This window comes from Elaeis guineensis, chromosome 14, assembly GCF_000442705.2.
Source record: "Elaeis guineensis isolate ETL-2024a chromosome 14, EG11, whole genome shotgun sequence".
Lineage (NCBI taxonomy): Eukaryota > Viridiplantae > Streptophyta > Magnoliopsida > Arecales > Arecaceae > Elaeis > Elaeis guineensis.
Genome location: NC_026006.2, coordinates 58291913 through 58311472, shown reverse-complemented (window position 1 = coordinate 58311472; position 19560 = coordinate 58291913). Strand labels below are relative to the sequence as shown.

The following is a 19560-nucleotide window of genomic DNA, read 5'->3' as shown; positions in this document are numbered from 1 at the left end:
AATGAATAGGTTAGAGATTTTTTTCTCAAAAATTGCTGAAATAACTAATCTGATAAAAAGCTGTGGGGACGTTGTTGCTGAAAAGAAAGTTGTTGAAAAAATTCTCAGAAGTTTACCATAAAAATATGAATATGTAGTTGCTATTATTAAGGAAACTAAAAATCTCTCTCAGCTCTCAACATATAAATTAATGGGCTCTCTTGAAGCACATAAACAAAGAATGAGCGGATATACTAGTCAGCCTTTGGAGCCTTTCAAACTAAGATCAATTTGGTTGACAAAAATACTTCAAGGCCAGAGCAACAACAGAGAGGGGGTTCATTTCAGAGAAAGGGTCCCTATGGAAAAAGATATGGAAGGCAAAATCAAAGCAAAGGTAGAGGAAGAGGACAGTTTCAACAGCTGTAAAGAACTGATAATTTTAATTTTTATTATTTTGTTTGTAAAAATTCTGATCATGAATCAAAAGATTGTTGGTATAAATGTACTAGATATAAGAATCCTAATCATTCTGATAAAAGTTGCTGCTATAAGGATAAAAGGAGAAAGTAGTGGAGATAAAAATATAGTCAATTTTTCAAAAGAAGATGCAAGAGATCAATTATTTTCATGTATGGATGTAGGACATCAGAGTAAAAATACATGGTATTTAGATAGTGGTTGTAGTCACCACATAACAGGTGATCGAAAGGCTTTTATATAGCTTGATGAAAAATATTCTTCTTATATGGAGTTTGGTGATAGCAAGAAAGTAAAAATTAAAAGTCAAGGAGTTATTGCTATCCACACTAAGGAAGGTAAAGCAAAATAAATTCATAATGTTTTTTATTCTTCTGGTATCACTCCAAACCTTCTTAGTGTTGGACAGATAATGAAAAAAGGCTATAAATTGATCTTTGATGATGGGCATTGTGACATTTTTGACAAGAAAGATGATAAAAAAGTGGCAGTAATTCAGATGATCTCTAACAATCTTTTTCCTCTCAATATGAAGACATTTTAGAATGTTGTTCTCAAATGTAAAAACTTTGATGAATCTGATCTCAGGCATTTGAGATATAGCGACTTGAATTTTAGAGGTTTGCAACTGTTAGAGTAAAAAAAGATGGTGATTGGACTGCCCCCCATTAAGAAGAAAGATAGAGTTTGTGAATACTGTATATATGGGAAGATGCACCGTCTTCCTTTCTCAAAGACATCTTGGAGGGCTCAAGCACCACTTGAGCTCGTACATATTGATATATGTGGACCAACTCAGACTCCTCCTTTTAGTAATAAGCGATATTTCTTGCTTTTTGTTGATGACTTTACAAGAATAATCTAGATTTATTTTCTTGATAAACAATCATATGCTTTTTTCATTTTTCTGCATTTTAAAGCTCTTGTAAAAAAGCAAAGTGGATGCCAAAAGATACTTCGAACTAATCGTGGAGGAGAGTTTATTTATCAACCATTTCTTAATTATTGCAAAGCAAATGAAATTTAGAGGCAGCTCACAGTAAGACACACTCTTCAGTAGAATGGAGTGATAGAAAAAAATTGTACAATAGAGGAGATGGCACAAAGTATGTTAAAAGGCAAGGAACTTTTCAACAAATTTTGAGCTAAAGCTGTGAACACAGCTGTCTATATTCTGAATTGTTCTCTAACTAAAGCAGTCCGCAATATGATCCCATTTAAAGCTTAGCACAACCATAAGCCAATAGTGAAACAACTTAAAGTGTTTGACAGCATCGCTTTTGCACTTGTTCCTTCTCAAAATAGAGAGAAGTTTGATGAGAAAGGTGAAAAATATATTTTTGTTGGCTATAGTAATGATTCAAAGGGCTATCGGCTCTTTAATCCAAAGACAAATCAGTTGGTATTGTCAAGAAATGTTATTTTTGATGAATTGGCAGCATGGAAATGGGAAGATGAAGGAATTCAAACTCCTATTACATTGCAATTTGTTGAACCAATAGCTTCCCAACAAGTTCATTCAAATGAAGCAGTTGAAGCACAAAGAGTTTAACCATGAAATGAAGATCTGGATACAAGTACTCCTCTAAGAAAGTACCATTCTTTGGCGGAAATAAATGAGACATGTAATTTTATCCTTTTCACTTATGAACCACAGAGTTTTGAAAAGGCTACAAAGGAGAAAGTTTGGAAGAAAGCAAAGAATGAAGAGATGGTGAGCATTGAAAAAAATTCCATTTGGGAGTTGGTGGATCTTCCAAAAGAGAAACAAGTGGTTGGCTTGAAATGGGTCTACAAAATCAAGTATAATGAAGATGGTAGCATACAAAAGCATAAGGTTAGATTAGTTGCCAAGAGCTATTCCCAACAGCCTGACATAGACTTTAATGAAACTTTTGCACCTGTGGCTAGAATGAAATAATAAGGCTTGTTCTTGCATTGGCAGCACAATCGGAGTTGCAGGTATATCATCTTGATGTTAAATATGCTTTTTTGAATGGTGAAATAGAAGAAGTTTATATATAGCAACTATAAGGATATAAGGTAAAAGGAATGAAAAACAAAGTTTATCACCTTCGAAAGATTTTTTATGGCTTTAAGCAAGCCCCTCGTACATCGAATAGTAAGATTGACTCTTATTTTCAGTAGTATGGCCTTTAAAGGAGTAAAGTGAACTATCTCTTTATGTGAAGAATGAAGGAAGAGGTGATTTTTTATTGTATGTTTGTATGTAGATGATCTGATTTATGCAGGAACAAGTTCTAGTATGGTGGCAAATTTCAAGAAAGCCATGATGAAAAAATTTGAAATGATAAATTTAGGACTGATGAAATACTTTCTTGGCATACAAGTGATGCAATCAAAAGGAGAGATTTTTATCTCTTAAGAAAGATATATTGAAGATCTCCTCGAGAGGTTTAATATGTCAAATTGTAAGCCACTAGCAACTCTCATTGCTTTCAATGAGAAATTACAGCAAAATGATGGAGTAGAGAAGATTGATCCAAGAATATATAGAAGTCTTGTTGGCTCTTTGATTTATCTTACAAATACAAAGCTTATATAATGTATTCTATGAGCTTAATTTCCAAATTCATGAATGAGCCAAGTAAGCTTCATTTTGTAGCTGCAAAAAGGATTTTATGTTATTTGCTGGGCACTAAAAAGTTTGGGATTAAAGTATATCAAAAAAGAAGGCAGCAAGCTAACTGGATTCACTGACAATGACTGGGCAGGTTCATTAGATGACAAAAAGAAAACATCAACCTATGTATTTTGCTTGGGATCAAATGTAGTTTCATGGAGTTCAAAAAAGCAAGGAATTGTTGCATTGTCTTCAGCTGAAACTGAGTATTCAGTAGCTACTAGTGCTGCTTGTAAAGCCATTTGGCTAAGAAGACTATTTTCTGATTTGCAGCAAAAGCAAGAAGATCCAAGTGTGATTTATTCTGACAATATGTTAGCTATAGCTATATCCAAGAATCCTATTTTTCATGCGAGAAGTAAGCACATTGAACTCCGGCATCATTTCATTCGTGATCTAGTGAATCAAAGAGAAATTTGCTTGGAGTTTATTAGCACAAGGGAGCAACCAGTAGATGCTCTCACCAAACCAGCGAGCAAGGAGAAATTTGACAAGTTCAGAGATATACTGAAAATTATAAATTAAGGGGGGATGTTGAGAAGATAATTTGTAATTTTTCTCATAATTATGTGTATAGGAGGTTATATTTTTGACCTAGTATGTAATGTTTTGAATGACTTAATATTTCTCATGTCTTGGGAACTATAATAGGTGTGCCTATCTAGTTGAACTCTTGGAAAAAAGTATTATACAGAAAAATTAATATAGTCATGTAAAACTCTTCTCGACAATGATATGTATTTGGAAAAATTTATAATAAAAATAAGAAGCATCAGTTTTGCAGCAAAACTCTCGTCACTAGCAGGTTATTTTATTTTGTCCACCTACTTATGCTTATCCCCCAACATCTTCAGGATGCTTTTCCAAAACGGCGAAGCTATGCGTTACAGCAGGTAGAGAGTTGGAAGTATTTGGAGTTGTTTTGGAGTACTAGATCTTTTGTATTAATTAGGATCCTTTAAGGCTTGTCTTGGTCGGAGAAGTATCTTCCCCACCTTTTGAGAATGCTTCTGTATTCATTTTTAATGGTGGCGCGTGTGCAAATGTCTAGATCAAGGATTGTGTAGGGTGAAAATAAAATGTATGAAACCACCAAGTTTGCTCGGGTGGCACCACCACTTACTCTTTGAGCAGAGTACAAGTTCCGTTTTGCAGCGTTGGCCCCCGTTTCATCTCCAGCCCTGCCTTCTCTAGCACGTAGCCCCTCCAGTACTGCTGCAGCATTGTATATTTTCAACTTTTCTATCTGGATCCAATTTGGTGCCGTTCCAGCTATATATTCTTGTGACTCCAAGATAAGCTAAAAGCAAAGAAAGTTACAACACCTGATTGGTGTTGATCAAGTCTTTCAGTAAGGGCATGCAATCAACAGATCTAAACACATAGACATCAATAGTCCTACGTATCTACACATACAATAAAGCAGCACGTAGTTAAATCCCTTAGTTATCATGACTCAAAACTTTTCCTCCTGTCAGTCTTGTCTTGGTAACAAGTGGAACTCAAATCATCAAGGGAAGCACTAGTAACGTAGAAAGAACACCAATTCCAACCACTAGAGAAATATAAAACACAGATACAACAAGCTCCAGCTTGTGACATTTATAACACATCAACCCACCACTCTCACACTACTCCCTCACCCTCCCATACAAAACACAAACAACACAACACAAACAACACCCACCTAGCCCCCTCCCTCATTATTTACATCAATACACCAACCAACACCATCCACCCCGCATCTAAATTACATACTCCTCCTTCAACGTCATAGACGCTAAAGAAAGCAGCAGTCCCTCTCTCTAGTCTTTCACTCTCCGGCCGTTGGTTGTTCTCTCTCTTTGTTGGTCGGAGTGGACGCTGGTCTGACATCAAAAGAAAGGATCGGGGTTGGAACCCAGTCGAGCTCACACCTCGTAAGGTGGAGCAGGATTCCGTGGTCCGACACCAGCCATTCCTCCTCTATTCTCGTATGCATCCGACGATGATTTCCTTCTAAACCGGTTCCATTCTCTTCCTCCTCCTAGTTATGACCAAATAATATCCTTGGTTAAACTTCTGGTTATAAATCACCTTACAAAGTTGCATGTAGAGTTGGACTCGGGTGGTTGTATCTTTCATGCGAAAGAATGATTGATTATCTTTTTCTTCGCGTTCTCAACCATTAGATCACATATTGCACATCTTTTAAAGCATAATGTTAGCTTCGTGAACTATATCGTGAGTTGAGATTGCGAAAAAAGATCAATCATTTTTCCATATGAAACAACTCAAACCCTCGTGTGGGGTTGCATGTAGTCTGAGGCTGGTGACATATTTATTGTTTATCAAAAAATTCCTAATATATTTGTTCCCGTCATACCAATAAAATCAACAACATAAAGCTAAATTAGCATCAAGAAATCATGTTTTTATTTTTTTACGGCACATTTAGGCTTTTTTTTTTTCAAAAAAATAACACTATACTTTAGGATAAAGCCCTAGTGATTATCAACTTATCATCGAGGGCTGTGACAGAGTCTCAGATCACTCGACGACGGGAAACGTAGACAGCTATACTCAGACTGGGGTTGTCTCTTTGTCGCGAAAGAAGGATTCATCTTCCTTCGCATATATCCACCGTCGGATTGCACAATGTCGCTTTGCAAGAAGTGCAGGGCGCAATCCAACAGTCCAAGTAGCAAAGAAGATCGACCATTCTTTAGCGTGAAAGATGCAACCCGAACCCATTAGGCTCAAAGTCATAACTACCAAACCACCCAAATCAGCCATGCCATCCAAGGGCATATCCGTAAATGTGTCACTGAAGACACCCTCCACGTTCTCCAAAATTACCAACCACTACCACCACTGAATTATCCGGCCTCATTACTTCTAGTCCTTACCGGAAAACGGAGACAGTGGAGGCGTCGATACTCCGGGGGACGGCGGCGGCGTCCCGTTCCCCGGCGACGGGCACCCCGTCGGCCTTTTTATCATTATACTCCGCGTCACCCTTGGCGCCTCCTCGCCCTCCAATTTCCCGGTTCCCGCTTCTTTCGCCTCCTCTGCCACACAACAAAAGCCCAATCTCAGCCGTCCGATCGTGGATAATCCCCCAAAGATCCAAGCACATCAGAGGTTAAAGAAAGGATAAAGATAAGAGTGGACCTTTGCCGGAGCTCGGCCGGTAGGCGAAGGTGGAGTGCTTCCGGAGCTTGCTGAGACCCGTCTCCGGCCGTGGCCCGGCGACAGTGTCGTCCCAGAGCTTGTCAAGAAGACCCATAGACTTCGACTTAATTACCGAATTACCGCTCGCTCTCAGAGATCTTTGGAGCTTAGATTGGATCTGGGCGCGAGGGATCGAGAAGAGATATTTATAGACGGGAATGGAAGTGGGATGGGAGGATCTGGACCGTCGATGTAGATCAAGGGTGGTGCCGTGGCGGGTGGAGCCCACGACGAATGGATAAGATCGGAGAGTTGGAGACACGTGGAGAATCTCGGTACGGTGGAGGAGCGCATCACGTGACAGGAGTGGAATCGCTTTCTTGTAGTCGCCGGGTCACGTGATTGCCCCCGAAAAGTTCGGAAATATCCCACTTGCCACCGCCCGGGAAGATGGGAGGCTGCGTTGATGGGGGTTGTCAGATGGGAAGCCAACGGACAGATCTTGCAGGACCTGATGTGACTGTTTGTTCGGTCCGGTGTTTGATTGGATGAGGCAAAGAAAGATCGCAAATCCACAGCTCAAATAAAAATGTCTATGAATATTATCAATATTACACCAACTTTTTTATAAGGTGACATGACATTGTACACAGATTAATGGTCAATTTCATGGGAAACAGGGGCACTCTAAATGCTTGCAGAGATCTGTCACTATTTGTCATCTTTGTGGCTTTTGAAAGAGACACTTGCCCTACTCTTAAAGTATGAGATAAAAATAACAAATTAGACAGTAGAAATATCTAACATGCAAGATAAAGCTTTGTTTGTTTCGCTACAAATGGCTGCAGATTTTTCATTTCTAAGCCAAGGTTATAGAAAACTTCAATAATGCAATCTCCTTGGTGTAAATGTGTAATTCTCTAATCTAACTTGTGCATTTGCAAAATCATCATTTGTCACTCAGAACAACATTATAGACATTTCTATTGGTCCAACTTTTTTACGAGTTAAATATTTGACTTAACAAGCATATATGAACAAAATGTTCATATAAACATATATGCCTGACGTACATAAGACTTAATCTTGGTTCATGAATAAGAAATGTTTTTCTTTAGTGATATCTTAAAAAATTGTTGACGCAGTTAGCAGCCTCACATTGTTGGGGCATGAACTAGAGCAACAAGAAAATATAGATTTGACAATTTAAAACTTTATTAAGGTTAGATCTATATTTCACTCTTTTTTCAATTTTGATAAAGAATTGGTAACATGTTTCTTTTTATATAAAATGAAGGATAGATTTAAAGGCACTGATCATGTGGCTGTTGGTTGCCACCAATCAACAAGATAATAATATAAACCTGTCATCGCATGGCAAGGAATTGAGAAAAGAGCAGAAGTGCTATTATAATGAACTAATTCTATTTCATTTTTTTGGGTAATGGTTAAGCAACAAAGAGTTTTGTATAAACATTGTTTTTAGAATGAGGGGTTTTTGGTAAGTTTCTTTCTTGATTAGCATTAGCAAACAGATACTGATCTAAGAGAATAAAGAATGCTACCACTACTTTAATGCGGGAATCCTAAATCAAAGCCAAACGATAGGAACTTTAACAAACTGATTACTAGGCTTTAATTCTTACTCAATAGACCCCATTTGTCTTGTTTAAGAGGGACAAAGGTAGCTTATCAAGAAAGCTTATACTTGAGAATCTCCTAAACAAATAATTAATGAGGTAGGATAAATTTGCAGTATAAGTAGATCACTGATAGAATAAATATTCTATTCTAAAGTAAATATTGATGTCAATTTTTCGCCTTTGCAAAAAGTAACATCAATCATTCTTATGATAAAATGATGCCAAGAAAATTAGAGCAGAGATTAAATACCAAACCATTTATGAGTCTCGGATAATAAAATCATATGGAGGCAGCAGTTTCAGAGAAAATTAAGGTTTTCCCTTGGCTTATCTTGAGGAATAGCCTTCACACAAGTGAAGCCCTTGCCAAGAAGGGATGGACTTTGAGTACTGGATGCCCCCTTTGTAGTTGGCATCTTTTTCTCATCTTTTTCTAAGATGTCCATTCAGCAGGAACATCTGGACAATGCTAAAAACTTATCTCAATATTAGAGGCTGGCCACCTAATCATCATTCTATAGACTTCTTGGAGGAAAAAATGTATTCAGCTAGTATTAAGAAGGGTCTGGGATTAGTTGTTGATATCAATGTTTTAGCTTGTCTGGCTTGAGCGAAATGAGAGAATCTTCTTTCATCGGCAAGCCTCCATATTTTCAGTTCTTAAAAAAGACCCTCCACTTTTTCATCTTTAGGAACACCTGGGGACAGAGAAGATGATTGAAGGATGCTGCCTAATTTATAACTATGTCTCATCTTGATTCTCCCTTTGTAACTTCTTCCATTCTTCTTTCCATTTGTACATATTTTTCCTTCAAATTAATTTAATTGAGTAGGGGAAGTACCTTACTTCTTCCACATTCCATTCAAAATGAGTCCAGATAATGAACTTTGCTGTTGTCGGTGAATCAAAGCACTTAAAAATTATATTTGCATGTCTAATTATCTATTTCAAGAATTTTACAACCATTGATGATTGCTTAAAAATTGAAATTACTGGATTTTTTTTTTTTTTTTTAGTTATGTTCTGCTACATCCACAATGAGCCTAATAAGGATGGCCCCTTCTCAATATGCAACTTTGAGTAAGCACCCTCCAACATTTACAGGAACAAATCACAAACCATAAACCAATGTTCCTTCAATGTACACCAAATCCCTCTCTACGACCCCCTACCATACCAAGCTTAGTAAAGCAGCAGCAAAGAAAGAAGGTGAACAAACTGAGAGCACATACTACCAAAACCTGAAAGCAAATTCTGATTAGCATTCGGCAAGCTCTATATGATGAAACAAATTGCAATCAGCGGTTAAATGTTCTCAAATTCTGAATTATACATAACAAAGAATCGATGTGCAAGAGACCTTATGACAAGTGTATCTGATTTTGCACTAACCACTTGCTACACACTGAGCCTGCTAATCCCTTTCATGTAATTTCAGATATCCAAGATATTTATAAATATGTGCAGTAAATACAAATCAAAACCAGACCTTTGGACTAATCACCATTGTGAGATCAATATCAGGTGACAATGAGGAGATGGTTAAGACAGGATCACACGATAAAATCTGCTCATGGTATTCGCATGCTGCGACTGATCAGGAAACTACAAATCACCAAGTATCGCAACTTGAGATTACACATTTTAGTTAGGAAGAATCGAAATCATATATAGCTAGAATATTATACATTAAAACTGTTTTGAGTTAGCAGGTCACTCAGCACTTTCCCCTCTAGATTACTCTCCTTCCACATGTACATGTGGAATCAGGATAAGCAAGCGCATGAGATTACATGTCAAAACTGATTAAATTAACACATGTTATCATCTCTGAACTTGAAAAATAATAAAGGATATTTGGTGACATATAAAAGCATAGAAAAGTGAACCATACAAATAGATGGATTTGATGCATGAGAGTAATTGACATGAAAAGGCCTCTTTGGAGTTGATAGTCTAACATGCTAGAGAAATTTAGTTGTCACATCATCATTGTGCAACACTATAACACACATCTACATAACTACACACTGCATAATTTCTAAGGTGTACTTAGTATAGTTTTTTACCTGTCAAGAGAGTATGTTGTTCCAGGAGTCATTTGGTACAATTGGTGTCCCAGGACTGGGCTTGAGAAATCCAGGCCACCTAGTACTCCTATCATTGTGAAAACCGGAAAGCATGCATCAGCTTCAACTGAAACATAGTACCAAGAGCATCCCAGATCAATCTCTGAATCTATGTGCTTGTGTCCTCCAATCCCAGAGAGTGAAGTCTGAGTTCTCCATCAGTTTCAGCAACCCAACCATACCAACCTTCCTTCCATGGTGATCAAATGGTCTTGCAGGAGTTGGAGAAAGAGGTCATGGCCTCTGCCCAGCCTTTTCCTCCCTTCACTATGTTGTTCCTTGCTTTTGGCTGTTTGAGACTCAAAACTTCAATTAGATCAAATGTAAACCTTGCAAGATCCAACCTGATGAGTCCAGATCCAAAGAAATCAACATAAAATTAAACACACAAACATTAGTCCAATATTTCAAGTTCTACATTACAAAAACTCAGAGGCCGGTGCCGATATAGTCCCACCCACCATGTAAATTGTTCAATATTTGTTCTACATGTTTCGGCTGAAAAATCTGTTTGAAATGGATACAAATTGGCATGACCTTAGGCAAACCTGACTGACACTTTTAATTAATGCATAAAGAGGTCTTTGTGGTTATATATAGTTGGCTTGCTCTTATATGCATGAAGGAAATAGCAAGTGGTAGGTGACAATAGTTATTACTTGCATGTTATTACCATTATGACGGGTCATGAAGGGGTGCATAAGGGTCATCATTTGATATCGTCATTGTGTGAAGATTTTAATCTTGATTTTTGTACTAATACTTCAAAGAACTATTAAGATGGTATTGCTAATTACAACAAGGCAATTATATATATAAAAGAAACATTCATAGAGTAGTTGGATTAATTATATAATTTGTTACTAGGTCATGGGCCATTATATATTATATCTTACTACCGCAACTGGAAACATTAAATCTAATAAAGCAATATGTAAGTTGTGGTCTTATATAGTCTTGCATGAGTATACATGTTAAAACTATTATATTTGACTGATTGAAAGATTAAAAACAAACCACACCATTGTTATCAGCATTGATATTTAAGATGGCTCATTTCGACATGGCTGATACCAGAAAATACATGGGCAATGACATATCTGAATTTCTGAAAAGAAAAAGATGGCATGGATAGTGCTTCAACATATAATGAAATTATCCAATGCGCACTATACCTCCTCATCTTCCTTCTTCTCCCTGATTTCCTAGAGTTTCACATGAAATAATGGATTACAACTTCACCCCCTTCCCTTTTTGCGTACCTTTTTCTTCTTCTTCTTCTTCTTTTTGTTTCTGGAGTTAACTTTAATTGGATGTCCATATATGCTTCAACTCTGAAACATTTCTGAATCCCCATACCAGGCTTATAATTTCCAGCTTTCCTTCCACTATTTCTTGTTGTAGAAACCATGTTATAAATACCTAAGCATGAGACATAGCCACCAACTTCACTGTGCCAGGATTATTTTCTCACTTTCTGTTTGTATCATCCCCAATAAAATTCCCGAAACCAGATGGTTGCGTTCAAAAGGTCAAAAGTCTATGGTCAGTCTCTTCTTTTGTCCTCCTACTTCCATCATGTGAATCTATTGGTGTCCAATATTCTCATAATCTCTAGAGTAGGAAGTACCCAATTCTAAGGGGGTTGAGCGTGTGGAAGCACGCAAGTATATCCACCCAGAATCTAAAGGTCAGCAGGAGCATCAATTGCTGTTTTGAATTTTGGTTCCAGAATAATTGATTTTGAACCCTTCTCATGCTCTTGTGGCCAAATAAGGCATTGCAGATCAAGTGTCTAACCTTTTTAACTCTCTCACAAGGTAGCAAGACCCAGAGACATTAATGCGTGCCAACTACTCTCCTAATTCCTCTTGCATGAATACAATTATATATAGTACTCCTCATCTTCGGCTCCTATATACATTTCCATCTTTGCTAGAACAGTTTATTACTTGTGTAATTGTTTTGATGGCAACAATTTATGTACAAAGATTTTGAAATTGGTGAACTAATGGGACTTATTATTGGCAAGCTAAACTAGCCATATATCCTACAACCAGGTCTCATGCCAATATATTGGTCAGCAATCAGGTACTTCGAGGTCCGATCAGGCTTTGTCCAACATGATCGAGATCCACAGCAAATAGCTGTTGACTGATCGTGTTCGGGTCTTTCCCAATCCGATTCTTGTTACCTCCGAAACCTAGTAGGCTGAAGATTGATTTAGTCGACAATGAAGATCGATTTGGGAATTACATTGCATTTTAGAACTAAAAACAGGTTGACTTAGGTCTCAGATCATTCAATTGGAGTTGATAATTCAAGCCTGATATATCTTGTTGACCTTGCCTTGTTATCTGAAACATTTGGGTTGAGCCGGTTAGTCGATATTGATTAGGACTCAAGTTGCTTGTCTGTTATTTTGATTCTAATCTGCTCGACTCAAATCATATTTCTATGTGTGTGACCAGGGTAGATTCTCTACTACCTCAAGCTTCTGGGGTCAATTGATAAGTTGACAAATCATATAAGAGATTTCTATATTCAACTCTAGCTGCAAGTCAAGATTATCTATGCCTTCCAAGTCAGCTGATGAATTAATTGAGCAAGCCAATTCTCCGATTGGTCCTAATCTTGTTCGTTAACCAGTTACTCTCCATTTTTTGCTCATCTAGGTTCAAGCCAAGCTGGAAAATATGAGTTGAATCTGGCTCTTACTCCTTACTAAATGAAATTAAACATGCCAGCTAACAAGCCCAAATTGTTTGCGAATAACTTGGTTCGCTTGCAAATTTGAGTTCCATTGATTTTTAACTGAATCTACGATCACCTTAGTCAAGTTGCCTGTTATACTATTCAATTTCCAAATTTTCGACACCCACCATCTCCTTTGTCCATTGATGCAAATACTAGAAAGATCAAAATATGACTAAAATTTTATCAAAGATGAATATGACCGTCCTAGCACAATGCATCGGATCTCATTATAACTCCATCGTTAAGTGTATTTGGACGAAAATAAGATAGGATGGATGATTCTCTGAAAAGTCCCTGTGCATGCATCCCGAATAGTTGAAATATTTTATAATCTAGTTGATTGGCACTCCGGAGAGACTATGAAATAAAATTTGCCAAACTCTATAGCTTGGGTTTAGGAACCCAAGCAATACATAATGCGGCAATGTAGTCGGACTTGACACCTGTCTTTTTATGTCGCATTGGCTATATGTGCACATAATGCATGGGGACTGTGAGATTGTGATCCATATGCCACGTGGCATCTGTTGTTTTTCTTGATAAGATTGCGGCATTCGTTGTTGAAAGACATGCATCACCCAACAAACTGTATATCGGGTACTTTGAATCTCTCATCTAGATTTGGAGATCGAAGACAAACATGAAAAGGACAAAGGACGGGCTTTAGGCTTGCCATGAAGTGAAAATGGAGTTTCTACCCCCTCCTACACCACAACGCCACTAAAAGCTTGCATGCAATGTGATGCAAATGTATGCCTAACAATTTGTTGCCATCTAAAATTTGACTTGGACGATTCGATGATCTGACAGATGGAGATTGATCTTCTCGGCTCAGTCGGAACTAAACTATATAGTATAAGAGTTGACCTACAATCATATCCGATAGAAATTATTCCGATGCTTAAGCAGATAAAGTTTTGAAAAGAAATAATAGAAATCTAAAAAAATAGTAATATAAGAGTAAAGTGAAAAATTCCAAATTTGAAGTCTCTGACTTAATTTATATAAAGAGAAAATGCGGGTTCATCGTGATCTTGATCACATGACCTTTGAACATACTATTATTTCTTTTCTTATCTACAGTTCTAAATGATCACATCAGCTCGAGATTTTGATCATTGATTCGTAGATTATGTTATCCAATTAATAACGACCATAATTTTGGAGGATTGCGAATCCGAGTAATATCATAATTTATTAAAATAATATTAAAAAATATCTTGTTGATCATAAAGTTGGTAGATCAAAAAAAAGGGGCTTTAGGAAATAACTAACAAGCAGTGATTCGTTTAGCACATTAGTTCACACTTATACATGTATATTTTTGTTTACTTGGAATCATTTTTGACACCACCGTGGTAAGATAAAAGTGTGAGTTATGATATATGATGTGATCTCAGTGGTCCTGCGGTGCGGTAACAACCATTAATTGGGGGGACATATCAGCATGGGGACGCTCCCCCTATGCACGTAGAGGAGACCTCTTCACCCTCTATTTATTTCTCTCCTCCTCCTCTCTCTCTCTCTCTCTCTCTCTCTCTCTCTCCTCCATCTATCATTCCATGTGTCCACTCATGATCTTATCCATGCGGCTTTGTCTCACGCAACCGGGTGTATCTCTTGCAAAATTTTCCGCAATCCAATCCACACAACATCATTATTAAACAAGGGAGAGGAAAGGTTCCCCCTACCTACAGGCTTTCTTTCTCCTCGGTTGTCCTCTTCCTTGTTGTTGCCTTGATTCGTGCAAGGATGTGTGCAACCACCACTTTCTCCCTGCATATATATATATATCCTTTTCCCTATCAAATAAAAGCAGTAGATTAGAAGTACAATTGTATGATGAAAAAAGGGTCAGCATAAATTTTGATGATTATGGTTTAGTCTATGATATAAGGTGTCATTCCACCATAAACATGTGGGTTTTCTTTACATTACAAATTTGGAATTAGTTTCTCATAAAAAAAAGAAAAAAGAAAAATAAATTTGGAATCAATTCCTCACCATTAGATGTTATGCCAAACTTTTTGTATCAAAAAAAAAAATTAAAATTAGTATCCATAATCTTCGTATAGTGAAGCTAGCGGCATTGCACACTTTTAAAAGAGAAACATTTCGATAATGCGAGAATTCACACATAAATATGCATATCATATAGGTATTATGTAAAATTGTATGGTTCCTTGACTCGGCAACCGCGACAAGTGACATGTCTAATAACTCTCGTGCATCAGCTTTTCTCTATTTAAATTATACTTATAACCCTAATTTTTTGAGCTCATTATTTAATAAATAAGATATTGAAATAGTAAAAGTTGCTTGCAGTTTGTAATACCTTCAAAGTCGGCCAAGCTGTTTGTTATTAGATTTGAATCCTCAGTATATTGAACACACCAACAAAGAAATAATGGGTATGTGAGGATCTTATTGGTATATGCTTGATCTTATATAGGTTGTACATTGAAAAAATCTTAAGATTTTCGTAGAGGGTGACTCGACCATAGTCCTCAGCTGGATCCGAAACGAGATGAGTATCTGAAAGTTCATCTGCTACTATATGATATCTGGAGGTTCATTTATCATACAATCACGACGTCTGTTCGACACGTTTTTGAAAGATAAACAGTATCATGGGCTGGATTGCATTCTTTATTGCCGAACATATAGAGAATGTACCTAGCATTAAGATGATAACTCCTATAGACACTTCAAGACATTTTGTATTCTGATTTTTTGAGCTGTACTCGCATTAGAATAATATGATTGTCCGTTGTATCCAAAAAATTTCTTGAGTACTTATATATAGGATTAAGAAATAAAAAATTTATCTTATGGCTTGTATTTTCGAAGTTGGTTGTGTACCATTACAATAGTATCAAAATGTATATGTATAACTAGGACTAAAATAAGAAGAGTATGTAAGAGTTATGCTGCGAGCGGCAAGAAATGCAAACAATAACTTTTATCTAGACTTATATGATAGTAGTATGGAAACTAAAATAAAAAAAAAATATGAGAACTCCATTACATGCGATCAAGAAATTCAAATAATAACCTCTATTTTTTTTTTTTCGGATGAGTTTGTTGAATCTTACAAGTTTCTAATCAACTGAACCAATTAAAAAATAATTTTTAAGTATCTACAATGAGCGAAGTTGATGTTGATGTTGATGTCAACAGCTAGGTGATTGCTTAGTTAGCCAAGGCTGCATGCTTCATAACTTAATTAATTAAGGCGTCTTATGCTTTGTTCTTTTAGGGGATGGCAAAATTAAACTTGTCTTGTGTAAACTCCTCTATCACGGCTCAAGGAGTGAAAGGCACCTAACGAGTTGACAGGGACCATCCGAGTAATCCCGGCTCCAGGCCACGTGGATGTCCTTGGGCTGTCATCCATTTAAGAAGTCTCGTGAGTCATATAGTCTCAAATTTGGATGAATACCCCGTTGTTAAGTGTAATAGTCTACCAGTTTAAGAGAAATTTCTAATAATCATGATGTCGTAGAAGCTAGGATCTCCAGTGGCCCCACTGTTTGTTCCCAGGTTTTGTTTAACCACCGTTTTCTCTGTCTTTATTAATGTTGCACCTAGTATTTTTCTATATCATTATTAAGGAACTAAAAACACCGTTCCACAAAAACTACAACATTTAGTCAAAATGTATAACATACTAATCTATTTTCCCAAAATTACAGCAGTTATCTACTCCTTCCATCCATGTAATGCCCAAAATTGTCTTGATACAATGTTATATATAATCCTCGGTTTCACACGCTCATGCACAAAGGAAAAAAAAAAAATCACTCTACTAGTATTTTGGATGTTTGAATAGGATTGAACTGAAAGTTCCGTAAAAATCATGAATTGAACTATCCATTTGAGCAAGGTCTTGTATCAATCAAATATCACTTGGACCAAATCATGTGGGAAGAAAAAGCCTTTCATAGATCCTTTTCTTCGCGCAATCCAAAAACTAGAATCTTGGCTGGATTAGAATAGATTCTTAGAAAATACAAAGTAGATGTGCTAACAAGTCTGATTCCTACAGGATTTTTGGTCTAATCCTATAAGAGTATCCAAATACAGCCTTAATAGTATAATGTTCATGCCGGAGAGCTAATGGCTACTAAAAATTGTGACGTTTGAATTATATAAAATTCAATTGATGGTGATGTATTAGGAGAAAAGTGTAATAATGTTCATTTTACATTCTATGCTCATTGATTCTTTTACCAGCATAGGGACATTGTTCAACTCCTACTGTAGAGAATATTCATCATCAAGAGAAGGAGATGGTGCTTCAATCAACTATTAAACTCATCTCATCTAGCTGCTTGTTTATGATGCGTCATTCTCCTTCATTCATTGAAGTACTACAGTCAACAAATGTACAAAAGAATGGGCCGGGTTTTGTTGAGTAAGCCAGCAAATTAATTAACTGAATGCTTGTGAAGTTTCTATGCACAAGTCAACCAATGATGAGCAATAACTTGAATACAATTGGACGAGTTTGGATGCAACCAATGCAACAATTTCATAGAACTTCACATGAATTAGTCTCAATCGCGATACATTTCACTTGAAATGCAAGGAACCAACCAGTTGGCAAATGGGGCTACTGTATGATAGCTGACTGCGATTCACAAGGAGTACTACAACATGATACTGATTCCTATCATGAACAAGAAAAGTCTTCATTTCCACATCCATGTCTCCTTTGGTCATGGTTTACATATATATCTTTTTTATTCTCCCCTCTACTTTGTTTCTTTTTTATCCACTGTGTATTCTTTTTCTGCAATAACTATTTATTTGTTTAATATAATAATACACGGTTGTTTTTGGGACTTAAACTTTTCTCTCTTTTTTTTTCACCCAGGAGAATGTAGGTATTTATTTTTGGGGGAACGAGGTTTTTATGGCAGTGGACCGATAAGGCTGGGGTCTTCGCGAGACTTGAATTCTATTAAAATGGGAGGCAGGACCCCTCCCCTCCCCAGCACTCGATTGCCCCACGCCTCTCTGTAAGCAAACCCACTCCAAGACTCCACCTCCCTCCCCTTCCCTCTCTCTCTCTCCTCTTTAACCCCATCTTCCCCTTCTGTCCCTATAAAAGGAGGTGCCTCCTCCCTTCCCCCTTCACCAACCTCCATTCCCTTTGCTTCAAAGCTCATGTTTGAAGACTTCTCTCAATCTTTTGGTGAGGAGGTCCTTGCTGGAGAAGCAGGGCACGTGCAAAGCCTCCGCCCTCTCTATCTCTCTAGCTATCTTTGCACGTGCTCCCCTTCTCCAACATGGCCTTCTCACCTCCACCTCCCCTGCTTCTCTCCTCTCTCAGAGCTATCTAGCTAGCTACCACAAGTACTCAATTCAGGTATGTCTCCTCTTGCTCACACTACTTGAAGTCTCTTTCATTCCCCATCTTATACTGTGTGCTTGGAAATGTACTATTCTCTTGTGAATTATGTCTCATCTCCTCATTGGAGAGCTTCTCATGTTTCACCATATATAATAGTCTCTTCTCTATCAAGGAGTACTGGTTTGGTGGACATGCGTGCACCTTGAGCTCTCCCCGTCATTGTGCATGGCCCACGTCATGGGGCCTCCACAACACGGAGAAGAGCAGTATAACCTTTTTTTTTTTTTTTTTTTGGTTGCGTGGCACCAGCAGATTAAATACCTCTCTCGTGTTCATTTTTAATTATGTTCTTTTATTACTGGTGGCGAGACAAGAAAGTAGCACCGTAGCCTTTCCTTTAGAACTAGCCTTTATCCGTCGCAAGCCAAAGATATCTCACGTCGCCCGGGGTGATTTCACACGTTTGGGATGCGTCAAGGTGACGACATCGATCGGGGTGAGTACGGGTTGTGGTGGTGGCTCACACGTGTGGTGTTGGGAGGGTGGCCCACTTTGACCCTTTGACCGTGTCGTGGATGAGAGGTGATGGTAACCTTAAAAGCCAGGGAGGAAAAGGGTCGCGGAGGGTGACGCGAGGTTGCGACGCGCACGCAACGCACGGATCTCGAGGCGGTCGGGACAGCGCCTCACGGGGGGGGTTTTATGGGGGACGTGTTCCGATGTCCGATAGAGCGCGAGGGATTCACGGGGGATCTGCTGAGATCTCGGTATGGCCACCCCCGGTAAAAGTTAAAAATAAAAAAAAGTAAAAACGAATCGATCGAAGTGACCTCATCGAATAAGGCAATGACAGGGGAAATTACGGTGTGGTGGGCTCCTCAAGAAGGGGTAAAAGAGTCAAACACTGGACTAGTTTGATGGACGAGTCTGACCCACCCTTCGTTCAATAGTTTGATGGGCCACCTTGGGTACACCTGTCTCGGTTGGCGATGGGTAAAAAAATATATTTTAGAATGGATTTGACACGCAAGCTGTGTTTGGCTGTGGTTGGGCCAGCACGCAGATGGATTGGCATACACGTGGTGAGCGGATCCTCTGAAGGTCTAAATACGGAAAAGACCTTAGCTTTCAAATCTTGAAGGCTGATGGCTAGCCAAAACGTTTGATCCAGTGCAACACATGTTATAGCAATAAAACTTGCAATTTTAGTCGGTGGTCACCAACCATTTTCCTAGATAAAATGTTGAGATAATTTGTTGCGTAGTTGACCCAAATGTTTGACCCGTTGCAATTCATGTTACAAGAATATTACCTATTTTCCTAGTTAAAATGTTGAGACAATTTGTTTTTTTTCGATATTTTAAGCCATCAAATCTTGAATTATAGATTTATTATTTTAAGATGCATATCAAGGG

The 19560-nt window shown here is 37.8% G+C and overlaps 1 protein-coding gene across 1 annotated transcript; it reads right to left on the bottom strand.

Moving 5' to 3' along the window:
* Window positions 1-4669: 4669 nt before the first annotated feature.
* LOC105057465 (dormancy-associated protein homolog 3) lies at window positions 4670-6432 on the bottom strand. Its single transcript, XM_010940080.4, has 3 exons — window positions 6257-6432; window positions 5992-6153; window positions 4670-5129 (listed from the first exon to the last, which is right to left on the bottom strand). Exons 1-3 carry the CDS (start codon window positions 6369-6371, stop codon window positions 5014-5016), a joined length of 393 nt encoding a protein of 130 aa, XP_010938382.1. The 5' UTR covers window positions 6372-6432; the 3' UTR covers window positions 4670-5013.
* Window positions 6433-19560: the final 13128 nt, after the last annotated feature.